General features: G+C 48.2%; 1 protein-coding gene across 3 annotated transcripts in view; it reads left to right on the forward strand.

The window, feature by feature from the left end:
• The window catches only part of ksr1a (kinase suppressor of ras 1a), a 39,540-nt gene that overhangs the window by 18,201 nt on the left and 7,176 nt on the right, over positions 1-14,163 (forward strand). For 2 of the 3 annotated variants that reach the window (XM_049741610.2, XM_049741611.1), the window contains exons 3-15: positions 132-279; positions 360-843; positions 1,568-1,749; positions 1,851-1,920; positions 2,044-2,127; positions 2,208-2,269; positions 2,348-2,457; positions 2,908-3,076; positions 3,364-3,405; positions 3,676-3,724; positions 3,832-3,895; positions 4,214-4,498; positions 4,583-4,779. In XM_049741610.2, the coding sequence (XP_049597567.1) occupies positions 132-279; positions 360-843; positions 1,568-1,749; positions 1,851-1,920; positions 2,044-2,127; positions 2,208-2,269; positions 2,348-2,457; positions 2,908-3,076; positions 3,364-3,405; positions 3,676-3,724; positions 3,832-3,895; positions 4,214-4,498; positions 4,583-4,779 (1,946 nt within the window). The remainder of the gene's footprint in view (positions 1-131; positions 280-359; positions 844-1,567; positions 1,750-1,850; positions 1,921-2,043; positions 2,128-2,207; positions 2,270-2,347; positions 2,458-2,907; positions 3,077-3,363; positions 3,406-3,675; positions 3,725-3,831; positions 3,896-4,213; positions 4,499-4,582; positions 4,780-14,163) is intronic. The other variant, XM_049741612.1, reaches the window with a different exon arrangement.

Here is a 14,163-nt window from a genome sequence, read left to right on the forward strand (position 1 = left end):
AAATAGGCTGTTTTTCATCATGTCTGATTTATTAAATATTAGTCAAATCGCGGGTACCTGTGAGGAAACTGAATAATTTTTGCGCTTGATTGAATCCGTCATTGTCTTTCTTTGATTGTACTTCTGTGTAGGCAGTGGAAGCAAAGTTCTCCCTGGATGCCTTACTGCAGATGGCAGGAACTCAGGTGAGGGACACAATGCGAAGGCTTGGCTTCACTTCCGAAGAATGTGCCAGACTAAGTGCTGCCCTCTCCTGCCTCAAGAGTGTAACTGAAGCCGGTATGTGCGCCACGCCACGGCTTTGAATGTGTTCCTCATGGATGCGGGCCGTGTGATTCCTCACTTGTCTCTTGTTCTAGGAGGTGAACTGAAGGAAGACAGCACAACTTGGTTGTCTGAGCCCACCAGGAGGGACAGCGGTTCTCTGCTGACTGCAGATCAGCTTTCTAGCCTTGGAAACCCACTGCGGCCGCTCAGCCCCTCACCTCTCACCCGCCCGTCCACCATCCATTCTACGCCATCCACCCCCTGCACGACTTTTCCTCATACCGGCTCGGTGTCAGCGGTTTCCACGCCCGAGGGGCAGACGCTGCACCTCCACGGCGAAAGCGCCCTCACGAGCGCATTCCCCGTGTCCTTAGCTCGCTCTAGCCGCCTCCATGGACACACTTCCACACCGCCCGTAACGCCACCATCCAAGCGGCGACACCGACTGAAGCCTCCGTGCACCCCGCCGCCTCCGTCCCGCAAAGTGCTCCATCTGCTCCCCAACATCACCCTCACACGCAGCAAAAGTCACGAATCGCAGTTGGGCAATCGCATCGAAGACCCACTGGCCAACAAGTAGGTGCCCGCAACACTTCCTTCCACCAGGCATCACTGAGATGGCCAATTGTTGTCGCACGTGCTAAACTTGCCGGACATTCCTGCAATTTCTTTATAGGGGTAGATTTTACAACTACCGTGTGTCAGTTTGCCTTTCTATACACTTCATACACACTCTCCTTACTGTGAATGTTTGGCCGTGGCTAATCCCCCTCAGATTCCCAGAGATTATGATTCATGTCCAAACAGGAAGTATTTCCTCGGACTAATGCTCGGAGGTGGCAAGTCAAACACTCACATGCAGACATACACGCACAAATCTGTCTCCCCTCTTTTTTGGGATTGAACATGCACAAACAAGCGCCATGTTCATCCATCGTATCCTGTCTGTGTATTGGAGGCTTAATTTTGTCCCAAGGCAGGAAAAGACAGATTCAACATGCACTCTCATGACCTTGTCTGCATTCTGTATTGGGTCTCAGTTGTCATCCTTTTTTGTAATTGTTTTTGCCTGTTGTGGTTGCTCACGTTTAAGTGCAGCGCGTCCTTGGCGCTTCATCTGGCTGCCAGGGACATCACCCTGACTGTCCCGTGCCACTTCGATTTAGCCACTCAAACGTGCCTCGCTCAAATCCTTCTTACATAACCTGCCTCCAACACTGTGCGGTGCACATTTGGCGTCTAACCCAAGGGGTGGGCAAACTCACTCACTCACTAAATCACTTTTTAACCTTGCTTCCAGATGTGTCAAAAAAAACAAAATCCTCTTGAATATGCAAGTCAATGGGAACGGACATGAGGACACGCCTTGTCGCTACCCCGCTGTTCCTGTACGGACCCCGGGGCTGCCCCCAGCTGCAACCACCATGCCTTATACCCTTCCTGGTACACCAACCCTGTTGGAAGAGCATAGCATCATTAAGAGTGAGTCGTTTCTAGCTTTTGATTTTGTCATCATCATTGCGTAGAATTTTGGCTTCATTTTCTCTCTTTATTCTTTAACTCCATTCAATATCTTTCCCTAGATAACAAACCAGTTCACCGCAGCTCTCCACAAGCTGTGAGGAGAGACATCGGCCTTGCAGTCACACACAGGTGACTTTTTCTTTTTTTTTTTTTTTTTTTCCATGAACTGTTTTTTTTTTTCATCTGACTATTTATTATCACTCAACGGGGTGCATTTTGTGAATTGGGCTCATATGCGTTATTTTTCTGTAGGTTCTCCACCAAGTCTTGGCTCTCTCAGACATGTCAAGTGTGTCAGAAGAACATGATGTTTGGGGTTAAGTGCAAACATTGTCGGTGAGTTGAGAACTTTCATATTAATTCGGAAAGAATGTGGAAATGATTTTGTTGTGAGGACGTTTTGTGGTCTGTTGTAGATTAAAGTGCCACAACAAATGCACAAAGGAAGCGCCATCTTGCAGAATCTCTTTTCTTCCAAGTGAGATGACTTTTTGTTTTCCTTGGAAAAAAAGACTTTGAAATGCAAAATCAAAGCAACATCGATCTTCTGTTGTAGTTGCCAAAATTCGGAGGACAGAGTCTGTGCCATCTGATATCAACAACCCAGTGGATCGTCCTTCTGAAGCTCCCCAGTTTGGTACGCTACCAAAGGCCCTTACCAAAAAGGTAAAATATGCGTTGCTTTTAAACAGGCATGAATCTCACTTGACGCTTTTTATCGGCAAGAAACCAAAGTGCCAGACTCGAGTCTGGCACTTAAGTGTTTGTATGTGTGAAAATTCTGAACACATTGGCGCAGATGTCCTCAATGTCTGGACATTCCAGTTTTGTTAGCATTAGTGTGAAAGACAAATAATAGTTATGCAGGTGATTCTTGCCATCTGACGTCTCTCCGCTTCCCACTACTATGTGAGCGTGAAGGTGAGAATGATGTAATTCTGCATCTCAAATACAAATATCATGGCAATGTTTTGAAAATGTATGGAAATGGATTGACATCATGACCTAATGCAGCTGTTGTCATAGAACACATTTCATTGTGCTGGTGTACCTAATAAAGAGTCCTGTGAGTGTAATGTGAGGCTGATTTCTCCACTGAGTGGTTTGTGTCAGCAGGATCATCCCCCCGTCCTGAACCAGCTCGACTCCAGCAGTAATCCGTCCTCCACGACCTCGTCCACACCCTCCTCCCCGGCACCTTTCCAGCAGAGTAACCCTCCAAGCGCCACGCCGCCTCCCAACCCATCGCCCAAAGGCCATCGGGACAGCCGCTTCAACTTCCCGGGTGAGCCTCACAGATGGCAGCTGTAGACACATGCCCAAATCTTGCAAGTTCAAATGTGCATGCCAGCACTATATGAAAATTCCTACTGGAGTAAACGATAGACTACTCCTTTTTTGTCACCCTCTGTCATTAACACTGAAAATCTTTTATAGTTGTGCATTTTAAAGTTCCTTCTTTCTAAAACCTCTAATCACAAGTCTCTCTCCCCTCTGCCATGCTTGCTGGCCTTTTTTTTTTTTTTTTTTTTTTTTTTTTTTTTTTTTTTTTTTTTTTTTTTTAAACGAAAGCTGCCTGCTACTTTCAGCATAGACAGCAGTTTATCTTCCCCGGTGAGTCCCAACATGTGAAACTTGCATGGTCACCTTGCCATCATTTCTTTGTGCAGCTGCTACTTCCCTCTGTATGTCATTGCTCCGGATTTCACAGTGCCGTACTCATGCGTATTATGCCACCGTTCTGTGCATATAATGTTGTTTTGTCGCTACCTGCTGGCGTTAATGGGAAACTGCATGTTGTTGTGCTCCATTTACGGCTGTGTTGTACAAATTCACGATGAATATTTTTGAGCATTATTTTTATAAGTTTCCTGCTTTTCTCAGACGTCTCCAACCCCACTACTTTACATACTGATATTCTCCAAGACACAGTGTAAGACTTTAATTCTTTTTATTCCTCCATTGATAACCCAATTTATGTTGATTTGTCATTCTGAATTATTAACATTTCTTTCATTGGATTTTGTTCCTGTTTTACAGTAGTGAAATTGAGCAATCAGAAGAGGACTTACATGCTGATTTGGTTGAAGATGAAGATGAGGAGGTATGCCAAATGTCATTAAAATAATTACATCAGAAAGGATTGCCTTGTTCTGTTATTGAATTATATTTTTAAAATGACTAAAATTTCTTAGTTTGTTGACATATTACATCCAACATACAAGATTGAAAGGAAATATGAATAAAAAAAAATCCAGAAATATTGTGCCTGCTTGATGATCAATAAATAAGCATTATTTATTGGGTGGCCAAATTATGAAATGATTAAGATCCAAAGTGTGTCCCTACCCAAACCTGATCAAAATGACTCGACACTTTTCAGTTGAATCCAATTCACAAACTAATTGTGCTCCCCTTCCAGGCAGGGGAGGACAACATTGAGGTCGAAGATGAAGACCCCGAAATGGATGAGGACAATGAGGAGGAAGAGGAAGAGATGTGCGATGACGAGGAGGACGGCGAGGAGATCCGGATGAACATGGGCTCCGACGGCGAGTGCGAAGGTGACAAGTTAGACGATCTGCCCTGCTCGCGGGGGAACCAATGGAAGGTCCCCATCTCCCGCAAAGCCAGCCAGACCAGTGTCTACCTGCAAGAATGGGACATCCCTTTTGAGCAGCTGGACGTTGGAGAACTCATAGGAAAGGCAAGCAAGCAGGAACATAATATTAGCCTCATTATTATAGACTGTATGGGGAAAATCCTTGAATGGACATATTTGTTGATCCAGGGCCGCTGGGGCAAGGTGCATAAAGGTCGGTGGCACGGCGAGGTGGCAATCCGACTTCTTGAGATTGATGGGAACAATCAGGACCACCTGAAACTCTTTAAAAAGGAAGTGATGAACTACAGGCAGACCAGACACGAGAATGTGGTGCTCTTTATGGGTGCTTGCATGGCCCCGCCCCACTTGGCCATCATCACGAGGTGAGCACTTGAATATCAAACCTCATCACTGGCAGAGGCTGGGTTTATATTGAAAGTGTCCAAATCTGATTTACCGTACGATAATTATACAACATATAATAATACTATATATATATATATATATATATATATATATATATATATATATATATATATATATATATATATATATATATATATATTGGCTGACTAGCTCAATCAGTAAGTGACATGACTTACAAACGGAAGACCCGGGTTCGATTCCCGGCAGGGGCACAATATGAGCAATGAGCGATTACCTTACCAACAGTCAGTGTGGGTCCTTAGGCAAGACCCTTAACGATACCGCCTACCTCAGAGATAATGAGAGTACAAGAAACGAAAGACATGCCGGCTCAGACGTCGCCCGGACAAACAAGGTCTGCGTCAGGTGCTGGGGAACCAGAGCACCCTGATGAAAAATGGGCTACTGGAACAAGACACAAATGGGCGAGATGCGAGAATAAGGATCTGTTGGAATGCTACTACTCCAGCAACCCGAGCGAGAGGGGTTACATGCGGAGAATGCGGGAACAATGGCAACTTCAATACCCACAGTCAACACTATCGGCCAAGCAACTAGTAGCTCAATGTTCCAATATCCATAAACGGCACCTGCTATCACACCTCGAGATTGATGAGATACAACACAAATGCCATAGCGAAGGCCAACCAGAGCACCAGGTCAGAGACGAGTTAAATCCATGTAAAAGCCCAGAGGTGTGGTACGAAACCCCAATAAGCACAATCAAGCTGAACGAGGCAGCAACTGACCTGAAGAACAAGATCACGGTGAGAATGAATGCTCGGGAACCTAGATACACACTGCAGAGGCTAAGTGAAGTACCCTCAGAAAGTCTCCTAGAAGATGTGAATGCAGCATTGACAACAATTCCTACGGCTACCATCACTGAAACCAATGAGCTGATATACACCTCAGCAGCAGTGATCCTAGAAATGCTTGGCTACAAGAAGAATGACCATATGCGACCACAACAGTGCCCACCATGGAAGAGAAGGCTGGAGGCCAAAATCAAGATAGCACGGAGAGAAGTGAGCCAAATGACAGAGGCCCAGAAAGGTGCAATGAAAAAGCAAGTTCCCAAGAAATACAGCCATATGCCCATACCTGAAGCACTCGAAACTGCCAAACAAAGACTCCAAGCCTTGGCCAGCCGCCTAAAGAGGTACACAAGAGAGAATGAAGGCAGACGAATAAACAGGTTGTTCACAACACAACCAGCGAAAGTGTACGCTCAGTGGCAGGGGAATAATAGCAGAGCAGACCCACCAAGGCTGGAAACTGAACAGTACTGGAAGGATATATGGGAGCGGGAGGCATCACATAAGAAGGATGCACAGTGGCTGGTGGCTCTGAGAAAGGACCACAGCAAGCTCCCTGAACAGAACCCAGTAACCATCACAGTGGCAGACATCCAGAGAAGAGTCTCAGGAATGAAAAACTGGACAGCACCAGGCCCTGACATGATCCACAGCTACTGGCTCAAGAAACTTACAACTCTCCATGAGCGCCTGGCAGCACAAATGAACCAGCTGCTAAGGGATGGGACTCACCCTGGATGGCTAACCCAAGGGCGTACGATCCTGATCCAGAAGGATCCATCAAAGGGTACAGTCCCATCCAACTACCGGCCAATCACCTGCCTCTCCACAACATGGAAGCTGATGTCGGGCATAATATCAGATAAGATCAGCAGGCACATGGATCAATACATGAGCACTGCTCAGAAAGGGATTGGTAAAAATACCAGAGGAGCAAAACATCAACTCCTGGTGGATAGAACAGTCACCCAAGACTGCAGAACTAGACGTACCAACCTGAGCACTGCCTGGATTGATTACAAGAAAGCATATGACTCAATGCCACATACTTGGATCACTGAATGCTTGAGGCTGTACAACATCAATGGGACTCTGAGAACCTTCATCGCCAACTCGATGAAACAGTGGAAAACCACACTTGAAGCCAATGGCAAGCCACTTGCACACGTGACCATCAAATGTGGTCTATACCAAGGAGACGCTCTGTCCCCAATGCTGTTCTGTATAGGACTGAACCCCCTCAGCCAAATAATCAACAAGACGGGCTATGGATACCAACTCAGGAATGGGGCCACCATCAGCCACCTCCTCTACATGGATGACATAAAGCTGTACGCTAAGAACGAGCGGGACATTGACTCCCTGATCCACACTACCAGGATCTACAGCTCTGACATCGGAATGTCATTCGGACTTGAGAAATGTGGCCGCATGGTGACTAAAAGAGGAAAGGTAATCCACACAGAGGGGGTCTCACTCCCAGAAGGAACAATAGCAGACATTGAGGACAGCTACAAATACCTTGGAATTCCACAGGCAAATGGCAACCTTGACGAGGAAACAAGGAAAGCAGCCACAGCCAAATACCTCCATCGAGTAAGGCAAGTCCTAAGAAGTCAGCTCAATGGCAAGAACAAGTCCCTAGCCATTAACAGCTACGCCCTACCAGTAATCAGGTACCCTGCAGGAATCATACGGTGGCCAAAGGAAGATATACAGACCACAGATATCAAGACACGGAAGCTCCTAACCATGCATGGAGGGTTCCATCCCAAGTCCAGCACCCTGAGACTGTACACTAGCCGTAAAGAAGGAGGCCGAGGACTGGCGAGCGTGAGAGCCACGATCCAAGATGAAACATCCAAGATCCATAAGTACATCAGGGATAAGGCCCCAACGGATGACGTGCTCAGTGAATGTCTCAGACAATGGGCATCAAAGGAAGATGAGGTGCTGGAGGGACCATCATGGGAGGACAAGCCCCTACATGGGATGTACCACCGAAACATAGCTGAAGTAGCTGATATCCAGAAATCCTACCAATGGCTAGAAAGAGCTGGTCTGAAGGACAGCACAGAGGCACTGATCCTGGCTGCACAAGAACAGGCCTTGAGCACCAGAGCAATAGAGGCCCAAATCTACCACACCAGACAAGACCCCAGGTGTAGATTGTGCAAAGAAGGTCCTGAGACAATCCAGCACATAACTGCAGGGTGTAAGATGCTGGTAGGTAAAGCATACATGGAGCGCCATAACCAAGTAGCTGGAATAGTGTACAGGAACATCTGTGCAGAGTATGGATTGGAAGTCCCAAGATCCAAGTGGGAAACACCTCCAAAGGTGGTAGAGAATGACCAAGCCAAGATCCTCTGGGACTTCCAGATCCAGACAGACAGAATGGTAATGGCGAACCAACCGGACATTGTGGTGGTGGACAAAGAGCAGAGGAAAGCCGTTGTGGTTGACATAGCCATCCCAAATGATGGTAACATTAGGAAAAAGGAACATGAGAAACTTGAGAAATATCAAGGGCTCAGAGAAGAGCTGGAGAAGACCTGGAGAGTTAAGACTTCAGTGGTACCTGTGGTCATTGGAGCACTAGGGGCAGTAACCCCCAAACTGGAGGAGTGGCTGAAACAGATCCCAGGAAAAACATCTGACATCTCAGTCCAGAAAAGTGCAGTACTAGGAACAGCAAAGATACTGCGTAGAACCCTCAAGCTCCCAGGCCTCTGGTAGAGGACCCGAGCTTGAAGGGAAAAAGAGACCACCCACGGGGGGTGAGGAAAAGTTTTTTTTTTTTTTTTTTTTATATATATATATATATATATATACACACACACCCCTCCGTGAGTCGTCACTTTATCGTGGTGGAGGGGTTTGCTTGCCCCTAGGTAAGCGGCCAGACAAAGCACGGCTCACAGAAGCCCCTTATGATGATTAAAATAAATGGACTTCGTTTTCCCTCGCCCGGACGCGGGTCACCGGGGTCTCCCTCTGGAACCAGGCCTGGAGGCGGGGCTCGAAGGGAGCGTCTGGTGGCCAGGCCTTCGCCCATGGGGCCCGGCCAGGGACAGCCCGAAAAGGAAACGTGGGTCCCCCTTCCCATGGGCTCACCACCTGTGGGAGGGGCCAAAGGGGTCGGGTGCAATGTGAGCTGGGCGGCGGCCAAAGGCAGGGACCTTGGCGGTCTGATGCCCGGCTGCAGAAGCTGGCTCTTGGGACATGGAATGTCACCTCTCTGGCTGGAAAGGAGCCCGAGCTGGTGTGCGAGGCAGAGAAATTCCAACTAGATATAGTCGGACTAGCCTCCACGCACAGTTTGGGTTCCGGTACAAGCCCTCTCGAGAGGGCCTGGACTCTCTTCCACTCTGGAGTTGCCCACGGTGAGAGGCGTTGAGCAGGTGTGGGTATACTTATTGAATCCCCGAACCCGCTGGTGGACACCGGCGGTAAGGGATGCCGTCAAGCTGAAGAAGGAGTCCTATCGGGCCGTTTTGGCCTGCGGGACTCCGGAGGCAGCTGACAGGTACCGGATGGCCAAGCGGAACGCGGCTTCGGCGGTTGCTGAGGCAAAAACCCGGGCGTCGAGGAGTTTGGTGAGGCCATGGAGAATGACTTCCGGACGGCTTAGAGGAAATTCTGGTCCACCATCCGGCATCTCAGGAGGGGGAAGCAGTGCAACGTCAACACTGTTTACAGTGGGGATGGCGTGCTGCTGACCTCGACTCGGGACGTCGTGAGTCGGTGGGGAGAATACTTCGAAGACCTCCTCAATTCCACCTACACGCCTTCCATTGAGGAAGCAGGGCCTGGAGACTCTGAGGCGGTTTCTCCAATCTCTGGGGTCGAAGTCACTGAGGTAGTTAAAAAACTCCTCGGTGGCAAGGCCCCGGGGGTGGATGAGATCCGCCCGGAGTTCTTAAAGGCTCTGGATGTTGTGGGGCTGTCATGGCTGACACGCCTCTACAACATTGCGTGGACATCGGGGACAGTGCCTCTGGATTGGCAGACTGGGGTGGTGGTTCCCCTCTTTAAGAAGGGGGACCGGCGGGTGTGTTCCAATTACAGGGGAATCACACTCCTCAGCCTCCCCGGTAAGGTCTATTCAGGGGTGCTGGAGAGGAGGGTCCGTCGGGAGGTCAAACCTCGGATTCAGGAGGAGCAGTGTGGCTTTCGTCCTGGTCGTGGAACAGTGGAACAGCTCTACACCCTCGGCAGGATCCTCGAGGGTGCATGGGAGTTCGCCCAACCAGTTAACATGTGTTTTGTGGACTTGGCGAAGGCGTTCGACCGTGTCCCTCGGGAGGTTCTGTGGAGGGTGCTTCGGGAGTACGTGGTGCCGAGCCAACTGATAAGGGCGGTTCGGTCCCTGTATCACCAATGCCAAAGTCTGGTCCGCATTTCCGGCAGTAAGTCGAATTCGTTCCCAGTGAGGGTTGGACTCCACCAAGGCTGCCCTTTGTCACCGATTCTGTTCATAATTTTTATGGACAGAATTTCTAGGCGCAGCCGAGGCGTTGAGGGGGTCCGGTTTGGGGACCTCAGCGTCGCGTCTCTGCTTTTTGCAGATGACGTGGTGCTGTTGGCTTCTTCAGGCCGTGATCTCCAGCTCTCGCTGGAACGGTTCGCAGCCGAGTGTGAAGCGGTCAGGATGAGGGTCAGCACCTCAAAATCCGAGTCCATCGTCCTCGATCGGAAAAGGGTGGAATGCCCTCTCCGGATCGGGGATGAGATCCTGCCCCAAGTGAAGGAGTTCAAGTATCTTGGAGTCTTGTTCACGAGTGAGGGGAGGATGGAGCGCGAGATCGACAGGCGGATCGGAGCAGCGTTGGCAGTAATGCGGACTCTGTACCGGTCCATCGTGGTGAAGAGAGAGCTGAGCCAAAAGGCAAAGCTCTCAATTTACCGGTCAATCTACGCTCCTACCCTCACCTATGGTCACGAGCTATGGGTCGTGACCGAAAGAACGAGATCCCAGATACAAGCGGCCGAAATGAGTTTCCTCCGCAGGGTGTCCGGGCTCTCCCTTAGAGATAAGGTGGGAAGCTCGGCCATCCGGGAGGGACTCTGAGTAGAGCCGCTGCTCCTCTACGTTGAGAGGAGCCAGATGAGGTGGCTCGGGCATCTCATCAGGATGCTTCCCGGACGCCTCCCTGCGGAGGTGTTCCAGGCATGTCCCACCGGTAGGAGACCTCGCGGACGACCCAGGACGCGCTGGAGAGACTATGGCTCTCGAATATCCTGGAAACGCCTTGGGATCCCCCGGGATGAAGTGGCTGGGGAGAGGGAAATCTGGGAGTCCCTCCTAAAGCTGCTACCCCCGCGACCCGACCCCGGATAAGCGGAAGAGGATGGATAGATGGATGGATTCAAGATTCAAGAGTTTTTATTCGCCAAGTTTGAGCACGCCAAACAAGGAATTTGACTTCGGTACATCACAGCCTCTGTTCAACATTTAAGTGACGAACAACACTTAGGACATGTGAAAAATGACAAATATTCTCAAATATCCCCTGATCTTAAAGGCCTAGAGACATCCCTTTTTTTTTTTCAATTAGAACGGAATTTGATAGAATGTATAAAGTGAACACATTTGCCGCATTGGAAATTAAAAATGGACACCGATTACTAAGAATAAAGCTGAAATGAAATGCCAGTTTATCGATCGGGTCCCGCACGAAGCCAAACTGGCGGCGCCATTACTGTGACGTCACAAGTTGTACATCTGGATGTCAACAAACCCAAACAACATGGCAGATGATAGCGACAGCTCCATTTCTAGCGGCAATATTAGCATCATTTTATACATTCACTGAAGCTAAACGCGTACAACTTGAGACGTCATGAGACGTCACTTCCGGCTGGCGGCTCGGTGCAGTCAAACTCGTCTGTGCAGCAAATTTAAATTATATTTTTCAGAGCAACAGCTTCCTTTTCGTTGTTTCGAGCGTCAATTTATATTTATAAGCCCATAAGCTAACTAAAACCGATTTATACATATACCGGTGTCTCTAGCCCTTTAAACTCCCAGGAGGGCAAGGAAAAACTCAAAACTCCTACTAGGGGAAATGAGAAACCTTGAGAAGAGACCACAGATGGGAGGGTCCCTCTTCCAGGATGACCAGGCTGCAATGGATGCAGAGAGGACACATAGTACAAACAGTGTAGACAATTCAAAGACGGTGTGGAGAGCAAGATGTTATTGCACAGCAATGACTCTGAGACTCTAAGAGTGGTGTGAGTTCATCAGAGCAACAGCCTGCGGGAAGAAGCTGTCTCTGTGTCTGCTGGTTTTGGCGTACAGAGCTCTATAACGCTGTCCGGAGGGGAGTAGTTCAAACAGACTGCAACCTGGGTGAAAAGGGTCTGTAGAGATGTTACTTGCACGTTTCATGGATGGATGGATGGATGGATGGATGGATGGATGGATGGATGGATGGATGGATGGATGGATGGATGGATGGATGGATGGATGGATGGATGGATGGATGGATGGATGGATGGATGGATGGATGGATGGATGGATGGATGGATGGATGGATGGATGGATGGATGGATGGATGGATGGATGGATGGATGGATGGATGGATGGATGGGTTAGGGTTATGGATAATAACGGACACAGTACTGAGCGCTGGAACGTGTCGATCAACCTGCGCAATTATTCGAAAAGTGGACTTGTGTGTGGGCTTTGGCTTCCCTCACCACGGCTGCGGGAAACCAGCACCAACAACATCTGCCAAAGGAAGGAAGTCAAATGGTATCGTAGGCTAAGATGCTAACGTAGACTACGTGTTAGCCACTTTAGCCCCACCGGCAAGTATTGCAGGTCGACGTTTAGCAGCGTGACTCGTTTTTAGTCTAGTTCTGCTTACGCTATGCCGCCCCAAAAAAATGAGGGCTACGATGAACTCAAATCATCCATTGACTTGATACGGCAAGACCTTACCGCACTCTTAGAGCAGCAAGCCACCCTGCTCCAGCTAACGACTGAACTAACTGAGCTTAAGAAATTATCCAAGGAGAAAGATGAGAAAATCTTGTCGCTTGAACGGAGGGTAGATGCACTGGAGCAGTACTCCCGACAAGAAGACTGGTCTTAAAACATCACATTGCTCCTATGCCAGGTCGGCGGGTCCTCCGGATCCCTCGACAGATGACTCTCCATCGGACGAACTGTCAACACTTGAAAATCTGGTAGTACAGTTTTAGTACAGAGAGTAAGCATATGGAACTCCAGAAAGGAAACATTGCCGCTTGTCATACACTCCCAAGAAACCAAAAACGACCAAAAGATGCTCCGAAAATTATCATTCGGTTCGTCAATAGGAAACATAAAGTGGATCTTTTGAAACAAGGGAGGAAACTACAAGGAATGGGTGTTTACCTAAATGAGCACCTCACTAAGAAGAATGCCGAGATAGCCTGGAACGCACGCAAACAGAAGAAAGAAAATAAGATTCTAGCAACGTGGGTCAGAAACTGCAAAGTATGGATTAAAACGAACGGAGCAACACCAGAAGATGTCAAGACTCTCGTTGTGAGTGAACTGGAGGAACTGAAGATGTATGGCCTGGTGGTGGGGGAACCTAACGTCTACAATGGCTGAACTGATGACCATTAACTGGTACCTATGGACCCTCCTGACGAGAATGGTGGATTACAGAGGAGCACAACATGGCAAACAGAGACTGACGGGGAGGACTTTCATCTCAGGTAGACCGTCCCCTTACACCCTCCATGCCATCCAGTGACACTCTCACTAATGCAGGGATTTCTGTCCCACCGGATTTGGACTCTTTATTATTTAATTCATTTGAGCTAGATAATGTTAATGCAGGTATCTATGAGTCCTTCTTTAACCCAGATACTAATTACACTCCCCTAAAATCTGTTAAATTGTCATATGAATATTTTTCTGAAGATATGTTTAACAATCTGTGGAATACTCTTCTTGGCCACTGCCAAACAAATAATAATAATTTATATTTATAACGCACTTTACATTCGGAGGAATCTCAAAGTGCTACATGGCAAGTAAAAACAAGAAAACAAACCAAGGACAAGTATAAAACAACTGGACGACAACCAGGATATGAGAACAGGAACTACGGAAATGCTAGAGTAAAGAGATGAGTTTTAAGTCCGGTTTTGAAAGAGTCAGTGGATTGGGGTGCTCTTAGGTGGTCAGGGAGGGCAGGGCGTTCCACAGTGTGGGGGCTGCATGGCAGAAGGCCCGGTCGCCCATGGTGCGCAACTTGGTTTTCGGGACGTGGAGAAGGTGTGAATTGGATGAGTGGAGGCTTCGGGTGGCAGGTTTTGGGGCAAGGAGTTCTTTGAGGTATGGGAGACCATGTTCGAGGATACACTAGTGAGGAGGGCGATCTTATAATCAGTATTCTCCACTGTCCACTTCAATGTACGGAGTATCTCTAAAAATCATTATGGTCTGAAAACCTATTTATCAACTTTGACACATTCTGTTTTAGGAATAGCTCTTACTGAAACCTGGATAGTTGA

The sequence above is a fragment of the Syngnathus scovelli genome, chromosome 15 (assembly GCF_024217435.2).
Source record: "Syngnathus scovelli strain Florida chromosome 15, RoL_Ssco_1.2, whole genome shotgun sequence".
NCBI classification, from domain to species: domain Eukaryota; kingdom Metazoa; phylum Chordata; class Actinopteri; order Syngnathiformes; family Syngnathidae; genus Syngnathus; species Syngnathus scovelli.